The sequence below is a fragment of the Silene latifolia genome, chromosome 1 (genome assembly GCF_048544455.1).
Source record: "Silene latifolia isolate original U9 population chromosome 1, ASM4854445v1, whole genome shotgun sequence".
NCBI lineage: Eukaryota > Viridiplantae > Streptophyta > Magnoliopsida > Caryophyllales > Caryophyllaceae > Silene > Silene latifolia.
This window is the reverse complement of record NC_133526.1, coordinates 178,615,328-178,631,632: the sequence shown is the minus strand read 5'-3', so window position 1 is coordinate 178,631,632 and position 16,305 is coordinate 178,615,328. Positions and strand designations below refer to the sequence as shown.

Genomic DNA, 16,305 nt, shown 5'->3' with positions numbered 1-16,305 from the left:
ACACTTAAAGTGCGGAGGAGGTGTAGGATTGAGCACATTCGACTAGTCCACCTCGGATTGGGATGGACTGCCCCTTGATTATTGTAATAAGAACCCCCTCCTTGCCTATATTGCTGAAAGGCAAGGACTTGTTCCTTCTCTACAAGACAGCCAACAGCAGAGTGGCAATCATTACCTCCATATCTCTCACATGAAACGGCCTCTCCCCTAGTAAGAACATGGACCGTCTCAAGCTCCCCAACAGCATGTAATTCCAACTTGTCGAACCTAGAATTCATGGTCTCCAGCTGAGCCAAAACCTGCTTATCGACTGCATGAACTGTTCTAATCCCATCCCTCGGGTTTCCATATTCAGCACTGTGATTAGCAATTTCTTCAATAAGAGACCACCCCTTATCATCATCGGTGTTCTCCTGGAATCTCCTACTAGATGCCGCATCAAGTATGGCTCTGTGGTCATCATACAGCCCATTGTAGAACTGATTGGCTAGGAACCATGGGTCAAAACCATGGTGAGGGATAGACCTCACCAACTTCTTGAATCGTGTCCATGCTTCATAGAAACTTTCATCGGGAGCCTGTCTGAAACTAGTAATCTTGGCCCTCAGCAAATTGGTGCGTTGTGGATGGAAATATCTCTTGTAAAATGCAAGAGCAAGAGACTCCCAATCAGAACCCCAAAGCAATTTGTGCGGTCCAAGTCGATCACCACTCCTGGTCAATCGCTAAAGAGAAAGGAAATAGAACCTCCTTAATCTTATCTTGAGTTACCCCCTTAGTGGCGGGGATAGTAGAACAGTAATCGGTAAAGGTTTCCATATGCTTCCTCGGATCTTCACCTGCCACACCTCTATAAATATTACGCTCCACCAGATTGATATAAGAAGGGCAGATATCAAATGTGTTCCCATCCTCAGTCTGGAGATTGAAACCCTTCGGAATAGAGGATGCTTTAGGCAATGAATGACTAGAAATTTTAGGCATCTTTACTGTAGAAATCGGACTGTCTTCCGTGAAAAGAAAATGATCAAGCTCTGGCTCGAAAGTACTCAAGTCTTCCTTTCGTGATTTCCTTATCAGACGGAGTCTATGCCTGAATAATCTCTCCGGCTCTGAATCAGCTGAAACTAATTCACACCTATCCGACCTGGGCATAAACAACACTGAAAGAAACTAATAAGAACGGCCTTAAGGAATAGGAATTCCCTGAGACGGATAAAATAAACGGAACGAAAACAAATAGGGCAATTGCCTCCCCGGCAACGACGCCAAAATTTGACACGTCTGTCGTATATCTGTCAAAAATAAACTAACTCAACTAACTATATAGCTAGGGAAGTCAGGTCGATCTCCACAGGGAGGCAAGATATTTGTAGAAGTCCGTCTATTTGGTCACAAATGGGGGGGGGGGGGGTTGTTTGATTTGTTATCTAAACTACGAGTTTTAAAGGAAAGAGAAATAAAGGGCAAGAGCAAAGAAAAAGGCGGAAATGAGTTTAAACTATCAGATAAAGAGGGACATGTCGGGATTTCGGTTCACTACGGTAGTCCGGTGACTCAACCGTAAATGACTCGATTTAATTAATGTAAGACAGATGTTGAAAGGTCCTCTCGGTCCACTTTCTATCCTAAAATACCGCTAACTTAACTTTCATTCTCGTCAGGGTAGTCTACTGTTCATAGCAGGCCTATTTAGTCCAATCTTTCGATCTAGGATTAATTTTAGCCAGATTAAAGGTTAACTTAGAAGTGTGCACTCAACTAAGTCGAATAAATACAATTAAATTGCTATGGTGACAGAGTCTCGTAATTAATTCATCTGTTTCATTTACTGCATCGTCACTTTCCTACCGCAGATCCCCTAATCCCAACATGAAAGGGGTTTAGCTACTCATATCGCTAACTAAACTAACAGCAGATAATATTCCAGCAGTAAACATAATGAAAGAACAATTGAAAAGCATAAAAGAGAATTAGGGCAGAAGAATAAATGCAACGAAACGAGAGATTAAACAAAAGATTAATTATTAATAAGAGAAGAGAAAGAATTACAATCAATGCGAATCCGGCGTAAAGAACACAAATTCCGAGCAAGAACAATCCCAAAAGTAAGGTTACAGTAGAGAGGAATGAAGTACGCAGTAAATTTTTTGATAGATAAAAAGATAGATAAAAGATTAGATACCTAATAACCTAGTTAACGTAGGTTTAAATAGAAAAGTACTTAAGTTTTGCGAAGTAAATCATCACACGGGCTGTTTAAAGCCCATAAATAGCGAAACCACTCGATCGAGTGGATTAAAACCACTCGATCGATCAAACAACTCAGCAAATCTACTCGATCGAGTAGAAAGTTACTCGATCGAGTAACTGGCCTTTCTGCAGGATAAGGATCGAGTGGAAATTCACTCGATCGACCAACTGGGACGTAGAAACCACTCGATCGAGTGGTAAAACTGCTCGATCGAATTCTTTATATTCATTTCAGCTCAAGTCCGCGCCTAAATGCCTCGTAATCCGTGCCATGACGCTTCCAAATGCAGTATCTCACTCAGGAAAATCCCGTCTCCTCTAAATGCATGCAAAAAGGACGAAAAAGGGTACGATTCCACTACTTTCGCGTTCATTTCTACAAAATGGACAAAACGAACCAAAGTAGCCAATTCGGGGCAAAATACTATAAAAACAGTATAAAAATGCATAGAAATACGTGCTAAAATAGGCTAAAAAGACTATATAAAAAGCACGTATCAAGAGCTCCCTGACTACATGAGCCATGTTTTGTGGTTGATCATTATAACCGAGAAAGTGATAGGAAGAAGTTGGCATCTCAATGCAAAGACAAGCTATGGGTAAAAAATCACCACCCATATGGAAGAAGAAAGTGGATAAATATCAAGATGCTCAATCAAAAGAGCAAGAAAGTTTCAACAAGAATGAGAGCTTAAATAGCTCACCACCACTCGTGACAGGAAATGAAGAAGGCCTCATTGGCCATAACAAGAAGGAAGAAGAGTTGTTCTCATCTAGTCGTTATATTGTTGAGGACCAAGTAGATGAAGTATGCGGTCTATGGGATGATCAGTTTGATGGAATATTCAATCCTTATATTGGTAATGCTATGACCCAAGACCAAGGCTTTGGTGATCATTTTCATCACAATGAAGAACAACATATGCAAAGGTCTATTGAAGATCTTTATCATAACAATTAACAAGCCTTCGACTAATTCTTCAAGGTGTTGAGCAACATCAACAACACCTTGGCTATGCCCCCTTGACATCTCATACATGAATGAGAGTTTGATGCAGTCCTCCCTAAACCACCATTTGTAAATATTCTAACCCCTTAACTTGCATTTTACTTATTGTATTGCATTTTTGTCAATTTTAGATTTATATATTTTTATGCTTTGATCAAGATTATCACTTTGAGAGAAAGTGAGGGAGGGACTTAATTGTTTCTTGATGTGTAGTGTTTTGACATAATGTGGGGATAGCAATTGCCTAGGCTATCATAGCCTTCGTAGTGCCCCCACAGTGAAGACCAAAGGAATGAAGAGGAAATGACTTGGGTTATGAAAATACCCACGGTTGGAACTGAACCCGTGAGGTACAGGAGCAATCCGAGCGTCTCAAGAAGAACCCGTGTAACACCCCAAGTTATTGTGGAATTGAGGAGGTTGTGATATGTTTATAAGGGATTCCACCCACCACTTAGTAACAAGGCCTTGTACTTTTGGGCTTAAGTGAGGACAAACAATGGGCCCAAAGGTATAAATCCCATCTTATTGGGATTGTGTTACGACGGTGGCGGGTCGGGTTGTTATAAATGGTATCAGAGCGACCCTGCGACTGTGTGGTGAGCTCGTGGTCGGGAGTACCCGGGTCACACACCTAACGGGGGAGGATTCTGGGCTTGGCTGCTGTCAAGTTGGAGGCACAACGAGGACGTTGTGGTCTTTAAGTGGGGGAGATTGTAACACCCCAAGTTATTGTGGAATTGAGGAGGTTGTGATATTTTTATAAGGGATTCCACCCACCACTTAGTAACAAGGCCTTGTACTTTTGGGCCTAAGTGAGGACAAATAATGGGCCCAAAGGTATAAATCCCATCTTATTGGGATTGTGTTACGATGGTGGCGGGTCGGGTTGTTATATAGGCCTTCTAGTATCGTCTTCCCTTTGATGCTTGGTCATTAGATGCGATCAATTTAGCTCCATTTTGCCATGTAAATGCAAGGTTTGCACTCCTCTCCTACCAAGGAAAACAAAACCTCAAAGAATATGCAAAATAAGAAACTAAAGATAGTAAATGACCCAATTATGCACTATGAAGCATAGGATCGAGGCTAATTCGCGGACTAAATGTGCTCAAATATGAGTCACATAAAAAAGCTCACTAATAACCAGTCAAAAAGAGGTGGTTAAATGCAATCACCTTCTACAAATTTAAGACTTGAAAAATAATAAAAGGTAGGATAAGATTAATATCCTTAAAGTTTAAAAATAAAACAAGTTTAATAAATAACTTGCTTAAAAAAAATAAATACACAGTCCAAATATTAATTGGAGCAAAAGCCGATTTTAAAAATGTTTATTATAAAATATCATGTAAACAAATGGTCGGTCCAGGAAGAAATTGGACTGAAAATCGACTTAAAACGGAATTAATTAAATATTAAATAAAATCGTATATTAGGGAATAAAATTAAATCTCATTAATAACGATAAAATATATGAGATTAGAAATTAATAAGAATAAAGGAGTTCAAAAGTAGTAAATTCGAAAATCCAATGAATTAAATCGGAATAGAATTTTAAAACGAATTAAATGAACAAATAAAACGAAGCTGACATAATTATAATTAACAATAAATCTCGAGAATAAAATAATATTCGTGATACAAAATAATTCCAGAATTTAAATGAAGAAAAAAAATGAATTACTTGGGAATAAATTCTGAGTCATACAAGTGAAATCGATCGGAAATAAAATACGGTTACAAATTAAATTAGAAAAATGGCGGGTGTTATATCTTTAGATAACATTTAGATCTTTATGACACAATTAGGATAAGAAGTAAACATGAGAATCAAGGCTTGGGTACGTATCCTCCCCATTTTTGAAAGTATTAGGAGAATTTTAAATACATTCCGAACTTTAAGACTATAAATGACATTACGAGATCGATAAAGCAACTAAACAAGGGTCTAAATGAAGCAATTAAATTTTTGGTATGAATACAAAAATTTCGAACATTTCGGGTAACATTCTAAGGTAAAACTTCAATCGTAAGATAAAATTTAGCATCAAAAACCGAGGTTGAGTCCTTCTTGAACGATTAACCCAAGAAATGAACACAAAATTCAAATTGTTGACTCAAGAAAACGCATATTTTCGAGTCCATATATAAAGAAAAAATTTGGGCAAAATTCAACATGAAAAATTTACACTTGACATCATAAATGATGTAAAAATGTGATTAGTGTCATGAATTAAATAAAACATGGAATTAATTGAAAAAATTTGAAGGGAATATCGTGGATTTAAACGAAACCAACTTGGGAAAATTAAGAATAATGAGAAAACCACACACATTGTTTAATTAGCAAGAATTAAGAGGATAAAATGGAGTAGAAACCTTAAGTCCAAGCAACAATCATCAACAATGGAGTTTTAGAAAAAAATTTAAGAGATTTTGGTATTTTTGTTATGAGAAATGATGAAGAATTGCAAAAAATAAGGTAATAACACAAATCTCCCGAATTTCACAACCCAGAAAATGGCACTCGGTCGAGTGCCCGTCCACTCGGTCAAGTGACTCACTTCCAAAAATTTTCAAGTTTCTGGAAATTGGTCAACTCGGTCGAGTGGTAGGGTTCACTCGGTCATGTGACTCGTACTCGGTCGAGTACTAACTCGCACTTGGTTGGATGCCTCTCCATGATTTGCAAATTTAAGGCTAAAATTTACTATTCTTATACTAGTGACTATTCTACCAACGACTATTACTAATTATACTCTAACAATAGCATTCGTGAAATTCAAACATAGATGCGGTATTAACATGTCAAAGGACGAGGCTAACGCCTCTCACACACCAACACGTAGTAATATTCATTCTTAAAACATGTCATATACATTACTCTTTTTCATCCAGTTTTCACATATTAACATGTACCAAATGAACAACTACATCAAGAATCTTATCAACTTGTTATAGAGTACACGTAATCACGTTATATTTCACATAGTCCTTACACATTGACAAACAACAACCGCTTCAAGACATGTTACGCTCATAAATTATTTCATCCAATTTCCATGCATAGTCACATATCATTTGAGTGAGTAAATCATGCAAGATGTTCAACAAAACTATAACACATATATAATCATGCAACATTTTACTTCACGTTTCCGACTCATAATGCAACACCCCCATAATTCGGGACCCTTTCTTCTAGGCGTTCCCAACACATGGAGGCATTATAAGACTTGGTTTCCCAAGCTTGTAGTGCGAACAATCGAGTAAAGAAATACTTAACATAATTTAAATAGATAAGTTGTAGTTAGTTAAGATCGTACAAGTTTGGGGGATGTAAATAATATCCCATTAATACAACCCAATTGAAATAAAGAGTTTAAATGTCAAAAACTAAGATAAGTGCGAGTGATGAAAACTAAGAAGACCGCTCCCAAGCCCTCGATTCAAGCTTGAAAACCTGTCAACACTACTCCTCATATGAGCGGAAATCACCATATGGTTTACCACAGACATTTAAACCCAAGTGTTATCTTAACGATATAAATGTTCAATGAATGCAATAACTAAGCCTACTTACTCATGTGATAATGCAAAAGCAATAACCAACATTCCAACAAGGTATTAAAATACATGAAAGTCAACCTCCAACATACATCTCCATAAACCGGTGACCGGGACACACCCAAGACGCTATAACCAACACAAGGTACTCGGAACACCTCTGTGGTACCGGGCCCGAGTGCGACTCGAGTCCCCTACCAGACGTCGTGCCTCAGTCACACGAGTCCCTCCATAACCCAAGTATTAAATGTGCAGATCTCCCTTGGAGTGGGAAGCTCCAAATGTGACTTGACCGGAAGACGGTTTTCCTGTTGGAGTGTGCCCGACAATAATGCGATCACAATTGTCGATCATGATGATCACATGTTTAAATCTCATTTTAAGAATACGTAAGGGATGATTCAAATATATAGTCAACTGACCAACATTAATCGGTAACGATTGGCTTGCTAGAGTTTGACGTTACTGTCATGGGACGGTGGTGGTTAGTTGATCCCTTAAGGTCACACTTAAAGTATGATGCCCTTATCTGTAAAGTTGATTAATTGTATGACGATACAAGTTGATCAATTCCTTAAAATTAAACAATTCAATTGTGAGAGAAAATATTATTTCTTATTGTAATGAGATTAAATAAGACTTATTTTAGTAATAAAAATGCTTTATTACTAATATTGTTTATTGTTTGAGAAACAATAAAGATGAGAATGAATGGTTAATTATAATTACAAGATGTTGTGAATTATAATTAAATAACCCATTTTATTTATGTGATCAAGTATCACTAGTCAATTTGTTATATGTAATTTAATTAATTTATTAAATGATATTTATGTGATAAATATGTATTAAATTAATTAATAACATGTATTATACTACATGTGACATATTGTGTGACTAATGACAAATTGACAAAATAAAATGGTAGTCCATTTTATGGAAGTGGACCGAAATGGAGGGAGTTATAATGCATTATAGTTGATTTATTTTATGTGATAAAATAGAGCTAATCATACCTATAGCATGATAGCCTTACACACCTATTTCTTGTGTAGACCAAAAAGCAAAAAGAAAAGATGTCATCCCTTGGCATTGGCTCCCACCCCCACCGGTTTTCCATGCACAAAAGGGGAGAATTTTGTTCTCTCTTTTAAGTTGTATTCATTCTCTACATGCATAATCAATTCATTCATGCATACCTCTCTCTTACAGTCTTTCATCGTTCTCCAAAATTAGAGAAATCTTGATCCAAATTGTTCAATCGAATTACTAATATTATTAGTGTAATATATATGTATTAGTAATCAATTTTAAGGTAAACTACTAAACAAATATCTAGCACATATTATTTTTTTTTTTTTTTGGGAAAATGAAAGTTGCCATTAATAATCATCACCCATACAATTTTGCCTAAGGTTAGAACCTTAGAGTACAAGACTTATCACATACAAATGCGTTCCCTCCAGATTTGTACACCTCTAACAACTGACCCAACTCTATTACACCTCAGCCTCATTCTAATTTCACTTTTACAATTTTTAAAGACAGTTCCAGGGGTAAGCAAGTAACCCTCCATTCTACTTTGGTTCCTGCACCTCCAAATTGCATAAATCAAAGCAGCCACAGCAGCAGCTACAGTTTTCTTTATCAGTAAAGAGCGATTCCTGTATTTTACCCACCAGTCCAGCGCCTGTTGCTCAGGAATGTCCACATTCAGCCATTCAGACATTAAAGCCAAACACTTCTTGCTGTAAATACACTGAAAGAATAGATGCTCCACAGACTCAGCATCCAGTCCACAGAGATAACAGCAATTTGATTGAATCACACCCATTCTCATAAGCCTGTCCTGCGTTAACAGTCTTCTATGTGCCATTAACCACAAGATGAACCCATGTTTGGGAACCATCAGCTTGTTAGTAACCCAAGGATGCCATGCTTTGTCAGGACCTTCATCCACAAGCCAAGAGTACCCAAGTTTTATGCTATAATCACCAAAACCACCACTGAACAGGAAAGGTTTAATAAGGTTTTTAACCCAACAGATTTTTTTCCATGCCCAGCTAGCCCCTTGCCCAGGTTCATATACCTCCCAGTCTTTATCCTTCATATACACTGCATGAATCCATCTGACCCACAGATGGTCAGTTTTCTTTGCAATCCACCATGCGTATTTTGCAACTGCAGCAATGTTCCACCAATAAAGACATTTCAGGCCTAACCCTCTTTTCCTTGTTGGTTTACAAACATATTCCCAAGCCACTAAGGCTGGGCTATCTTTCAGTTCATTGCCGTGCCAGAGAAATTTCCTGCACAATCTATCAATATGTTGTAAAACAATCTTGGGGAGAATGAATATTATGGCCCAATAGTTATGCAGGTTGTGCAGCACAGACTGAATTAACACCAGTCTCCCTGCATAAGACAACTTACGAGCCCCAATCCCTCTGATGCGAGCCATAACCTTATCAATAAGCCCCTGACAATCATTAACACCCAACCTCTTTGGGGTTATGCTAACTCCCAAGTAATGGAAAGGAATGGTACCCCTCTTCATTCCAGAAAGTCTAGTCAGAGCTGCCATAGTAGATTCAGCTACCCCATTACTGTACATACTAGACTTCCCCTGATTCATACACAGACCTGAAGCATTAGAAAACGTTTTAAAAGCCCTGAGTAACAAGACCACAGACTGTGTATCCCCCCTACAAAACATGATAAGGTCATCTGCGAAACATAAATGACTCAAGTTCACTCTCTTACAAAAGGGGTGAAACCTGAACTCCTGTCTCTGTTGAACCCACTCCAAAATTCTACTTAAATACTCCAAACAAATAGTGAAAAGCAAGGGGGAGAGGGGATCCCCTTGCCTAAGACCTCTCTTTCCTTAGAAAAATCCAAAGACTTCCCCATTTAAGGCAATAGAGTAGGTTGGAGTAGTTACACATTGCATCAAAACATCAATAAACAGTTTGGGAAACTGCAAGGCCTTGAGCATGTTCTGAAGAAACACCCACTCTACAGAGTCATATGCTTTTTGAAGGTCAATTTCCATCATAATCCTGGGTGAGCAAGCCTTTCTTTTGTACATTTTAACCAAGTCCTGACAAAGCAATATATTTCCAACAATGTCTCTCCCTTTAATAAATGCACTTTGGGATGGACTGATGATGTCAGGCAAAATAAGACTCAGCCTATTACAAATAACCTTTGCAACACACTTATAGATAGTGTTACAACAGGCTATAGGCCGAAACTGTGTCACATTCTCAGGCACATCTACCTTAGGAACCAAAGTAAGAATGGTAGAGTTGCAAGATTTCAGTAGCTTCCCAGATGTAAAAACACTCCTAACTGCATGAATCACATCTTTACCCACTATATGCCACGTATCTTTAAAAAACTGGCTGCTATACCCGTCTGGTCCAGGAGTTTTGTTGCCAGGAATCGAGAACATAGCAGACTTAACTTCCTCATCTGTGACCCCTTTCAATAATATTTCCTGATGCAACTCAGTTATACACTTCCCTTTCCTGACAATCTCATAATTAAGTGGCCCCACAGACTGAGATGATCCAAGGAGACCTTTATAAAAATCTTCAAAGGCAGTTTGGATATCAGACTGCTGGTTGCATAGAAGGCCCTCTTGATTCTTCACCTGATAAACTCTATTCCGCATTCTCCTCTGCTTGATGCTAGCATGATAGAATGTAGTGTTATCATCCCCATCCTTCATCCAATTTTCCTTTGATTTTTGTAACAAATACTGTGATCTAGCCTGTTTGAGGAAATGCAATTCCTTAGCACAGGAAGCTTCAGAATCAGACAAGCTCTTATTCAATGGATCCTTAATAAGTTGCTTCTGAAATTCCTTCAGGGCAATTTCAGTGACCTGAGTAATATTCTCAATGTCACTGAAATTATCCTTGTTGAGCTGCTTCAATTTAGGCTTCAATAATTTTAATTTCCTTATCATCTTGAACATGGGTGTCCCCTGAATTGTAGCATCCCAGTGATGCCCAACAATATCCTCAAACTCCTCCAACATTGCCCACATATTGAAGTATTTAAATGGTACACCCTTCCTTTTACTCTCTTCCTGAAACTGAATGATACACGGACAATGATCAAAAAGCCCTTCAGGTAAGAAGTGTGCAAAACAGTCAGGAAAAGCCTGTATCCACGTAGCATCTACAAGCACCCTATCAATCTTGTTATACACTCTAGACTCACTATCATGCTTGTTATTCCATGTAAAAAAGGAGCCAACAGTTTTCAGTTCAGTCAAATCACACTGAACTGCCGTATTACTCATTGGAAGAAGCTCATTCCAAGTGACTGTAGCCCCTCCAATCCTCTCATCAATGTGCATAAGACTATTAAAGTCTCCACACACCATCCAAGCAATATCAACAGACACCCTAAGATTGATCAGTGTCTCCCATAAACTACCTCGTTCCTTCTCCTTATTGAAGCCATAAACCAAAGTAAAAAAGAAATTGATATCCTTCAATTTATCATAGACCTTAGCATGAATTAACTGATCAGTAATGCATCTCACATCCACCACATATCGAGTAGGTTGCCATATGAGCCAGATCCTACCCCCTTTATGCTTGCTGTTATTAGTGCAAATAGACCAATTCTCACACACCGTATTCTTCACCTTATTCCAATTCCAACTTTTTATTTTAGTTTCTAAAAGACCAAATAAACCTACATTATTCTGATTAAGAAATTTCTTTATTTCAAGCTGTTTATTCATACTATTCATACCTCTAATATTCCACCACCCAATGCTACCCATTCTCCAATCTAAGTCTCCTTAGTCCATTCTTTCCAACACTCACACTTTTAGAAATTGTCATATTTAGAGCATCCAAGAACGTAACCCCCCTAGGAGTGTACTGTCTGCTATCAGGGAATTCCTGACGCATCATTTTTAACAGAAACCTCCTAGGCAGTGAAAGCTCTTCACCCCCTTAGTCACAGGAACTCCAGGGGTCACCAGCTGAACTGGAACAGTCTGCACTACAGGAGTACACACAGGCTCAGTCTGCACAGTACCACCATTCTGAGCAACTGATGGTGATTTCTGACCAGGCTTCTGTTGAGGAGCACCATGCTGTACTGCAGTCTTCTGTTTTGGTTTCCAGGCCTTTTTAACAGGCTTGGGCCCCTCAGTTTTCCTGCAATGAGCAGCATCATGTCCAAACCCTCGACATTTATCACACTTAAGGGGAATCCAATCATACTCAACTCTTATCCTCTGCAGAACTCCCAATTCATCCATAAATTCCAACTGCTTAGGGAAGTCCTTACCAATCTCCACCTCAATTAGAACACGAGCATACCCAAAGAAACTACGAGTAGTTGTAGCCTCATCACTCTTGATAAACCTACCAACCTCCTCACTAAGTTTCCTTAAGCATCCCTGTCCCCAAAACTTAACTTCCAATCCAAACAATTTCATCCATACAGGAACTTTCTTAACATCATGCTTAATTAAAGCAGCATCAGGACTCCATTCCTTAATAATGACAGGTTTACTGTCAAACATTAAGTGTCCAGTATTAAGCACTGCCTGTTGTTGAGCTTTTGTCTTAAATCGTACTAAGAAAATTCCGTTTGGTAAGAACGATATCTTATCAACTCCATTCGCCTGCCATACCCGTTTAACAAAGCCAGACACCACATTACTAGGCGGATTAGCTCCAAGGATATAGCAAAACACAGATGTCGACTAGAAACGTATCTCACCTTCCACATCATCATTCTGTAACTGTAAAATCGGACGAGCACGGGTTTCCTCTACAACCGGAGCAACATCGTCAACGGACTCATCTTCTTCGTCAATAGGTTCCAATTCTGCCTCAAATCGAAGAGATGAAACCCGCAGAGAAGGTCTCACCACCGATTTAGGCGAATTGGTATTAGTGTTATTATTCGTACTAGTACTAGCAGTATGAAGAACTGACGTTTTTTGGATTTTTTTATTACTATTATTAGATTGATTGCTATTATTTTCATTTGATCGTAAATTTTTGAGATTATTTGCAGGTTTCTTCTTCTTCGCCATTGCTTAAAGCTGAAGAAATCAGTTAGAGAATAGAGTTTCTCTCTCTAGACTCTCTCTCATCTCAATGAAGATAAAATTTTTTTATCTTGAGCACATATTATTTAGTAGAGATAAGGGATAATCTTGGGTGCAATCAAGAGGAGTGGCTTCTATACTTGAAGTCTTTGGAGGATCATCCTATTACTCATCATAGCTCAAGAACAAGTGAAGGTAGGAGACCTTACTTGTGCCCATAAACCGAAATATTCAATGTAAGGAACCGATTTTCCTCTACACTTATTTATATGTTTTGCATGCATAATATCCTTAAGTTTTTATGACTAAAACATTAAACTAAAATATGTGATATTCAAAATATGATTTCTAACAAGTGGTATCAGAGCATCACGGTTGTTGCATGCAAAATCGGGTTAGTTTTTCCGAGTTAATTTAATTAACATATAGAACTTGTTATTTAGGATTTATGAAGATAAATCATGAAATAATTTTGCATGTTAAAAGTTTCTGGTCCTAAGTGATTTTTAGGACATTTTGGTTTATTTATGAATTTTTATTTTTCATTTTATATATTATTGGCATTAAAATGTGATTTTTATGAGGAAAATGTCATTTTTGGACGAAAAATTGCTAAACTTAGAATTTTCCAGTGGTTTTTGGATATGTTTTCACATGTAATACATACTGATGGCCTGTAAATTTTCATATTAAAATAAGTTGTTTTGCTCGAAATATGGATTTTATAAGTTAAAATCGTATTTAAATGGGTAAATAGGTTAATATGAGTTATATTTCGAATCTGGTCATGAAAATTTAGTATGTTGTCACATGAAATTTTACAATATGTTTGTAAAATTCTTGGCTATAGTGAAGTCTTTTTGCATGATTTATGAATTTTTGATGAAAAATCACATAAATAGTGACTATAATTAGTAATAATGCAAAAACATACTTCATGACTAAAGAAAAACGTCACATATTTTATTTTATCATATATTTCAGATCTAAAAGTGAAAAGTTGATGAAAATAAATTTTCTCATATTTTAATGGTGATATTTGTTAAAACCGATAAACCGCAACATTGTTTTTCTCGATAAATATTCGAAATTTTTAACCTAAGTTTTGAACATTTTGAGTGTCATGGTATTTTTCCAGAATGTTCATGAGTTTAAATTTCAAATTATTTGAAATTATTTGAAATTTTTATGATTTAATTTGAAGTTTATAGCATAAATTTTGTATTTTTGGTCCATAATGAACAATATTAAGAAATCAAGTTGAGTTATTGTCAAAATATTAGTGAAGACTATGTTTTGAGTCCTAAGATGGTTAGGGTAATTAACTTGTACATAAATATGAATTTATGTAATTATTGTGATTTTAAAAAGTAAAATCACGTAAATCCGTAAAAATCGATTAATATACGATATTGGCTCTTAAAAGGCGATTTAGCATAAGATTTAGTATGTTCATACATATTATAATGCTGCATTTTATTTATGATTGTCATATTTTAATTTTATGTAATTTTTGAATTATGTGATTTTACTTAGTATGGCTTTAGTTTTAATTGGTATTACCCGAAATGTATGGGAATATCGATTCGGTTGTAATTATTGTGATCTCGTATCACAGTTTTGTAATTTAATAGATTTATTTTTTTATTTTATTACAAATGTATAATAGGAAATTATGTAATTCATTTTGTAATTTAATTATTCCGGAGTTCCTTGAAGACGGTGCCATTCGAGAAGACGGTCCATCAAGAATGTGTTGCCTCGAGATGCGTGCTAAGACCGAAGATCAAGGGACCAAAGGAGTTGGTTTCCGAATTTGTAATAGTTTATTAGATTTACTATTTTAGGAAGGCCATACTAGGATTTTATTTTTATGCTTTGCATTTTATTTATATGTTGCATGCATCGCTAAATCGCCATAACTAAACATGCATTTTAAATCGAGTTTATCGACCGTGTCAATTACAATTATCGTAGTTCACCGCTTTAGTTCACTTAAAACGTGATAGATAATAATTGACATGACCTCTCGCTAAAAATAAACAATTGAGACTTAGCCTTACCAAAAAGTAGAAACCATGAAAACTTATTTCGTGAGGGAGTGCGCTCGGCCACACCGGGGTACAAACCTTGTTACGTAGGGGAAGTGGGTGATAAATGTCTATCCACCGAATTCATATTGATGAGGGTTGAATCGGCTACACCGTGCCCAAGTTAATGTGAATTTGGATCTTGGACACATTTATTCGAAATTTGGGTTGAACTCAACAAAAGTATTCTCGACCATAGCCGGATGTGTTTTGGGCTAAAGATAAATATTAATGTAATTTTATCGACTAAGAGTTCTAAAAGTAGAATCGATTAAAGTGTTAATCCACCGAGTTATATTGATAAGGGATGAATCGGCTACACCGTGCCCAAGTTAATATGAATTTGGATCTTGGAATCATTTATCGTAGTTGGATAGACGTCACTATGTAAATGCTTTACTTGTTAAATTATTTACAAGTATTACTATAACGATAAATGTTTTGTTTTCATTATTTCGTTAATCATATTGTTCTTATTCTTTACCTCAAATTATATACGATATCATTTCGATTATATTTCAAAATCTCCATTAAAACATCGTAACTTGAGACAAATATAAAATTTTCTTCTAAAACCTCTTGTTATCCATTGGAAGGATCTCTTGTGAAGAGTATAGATAAAAGTTATTCATGATCAAAAGGGTTTTTGATTGTTGACTAACATATCTACTTACAATGAATTGTTCCTCATATGCTTAATTGAGTTAAAGACTTTAAAACGTTAAATCATTTTGGTAACTAGATTTGTAGGAAATCAAAATTGACCAAAATACCGCAACCACTTCAATGAAAGTTTTAAGACTAAACGAATAAATTGAAGAGTAGTCTTCATGAAATTCAATTTTTGCTTCTCTAAGCAAAGCCTCATTGAAATAAGTGGGAGCATTCTCTTAACCGTTAAGAAAAGGACGAGGTTCAAAGAAGTAAAATTAGAATGAAATTGATCACAAGGTAATGTTAAAAGTAAAGTTATTGAGAATAACGATACTAAACCTATCAATCCCGACCGATAAAGTTTCCATTGTCTTAAGTGTTGGACGCTAGAAAAGAAACTACCCCAAATTATTGAAGAATCAGCAAGTTAGTTGTGGGACATCTAATGAAACCTTCTTCTTTAAATGTTTATTTGATTGACATAAATTTTGCTAGTACTACTTCGTCAATATTAGAAACCGGTGGTGGTTTTCATCATTGTATTTGATTCATAGGATGATTAGAATATGACGACTAGCAACAAATGATGTTGAGAGATAGAGTCATTGTGTACTCAATCAAGTTTTGGGTTTAAA

General features: G+C 36.5%; 1 protein-coding gene and 1 non-coding gene across 2 annotated transcripts; one reads left to right on the top strand and one right to left on the bottom strand.

The window, feature by feature from the left end:
* The first annotated feature begins 504 nt into the window (after nt 1-504).
* LOC141620086 (small nucleolar RNA R71) lies at nt 505-611 on the top strand. The gene has a single exon (XR_012531880.1). It is a non-coding gene; the product is annotated as a small nucleolar RNA R71 (small nucleolar RNA).
* A 7,662-nt stretch (nt 612-8,273) lies between these two features.
* Nucleotides 8,274-9,548, bottom strand: LOC141588188 (uncharacterized). The gene has a single exon (XM_074409644.1). It carries the CDS (start codon nt 9,546-9,548, stop codon nt 8,274-8,276), a length of 1,275 nt encoding a protein of 424 aa, XP_074265745.1.
* Nucleotides 9,549-16,305: the final 6,757 nt, after the last annotated feature.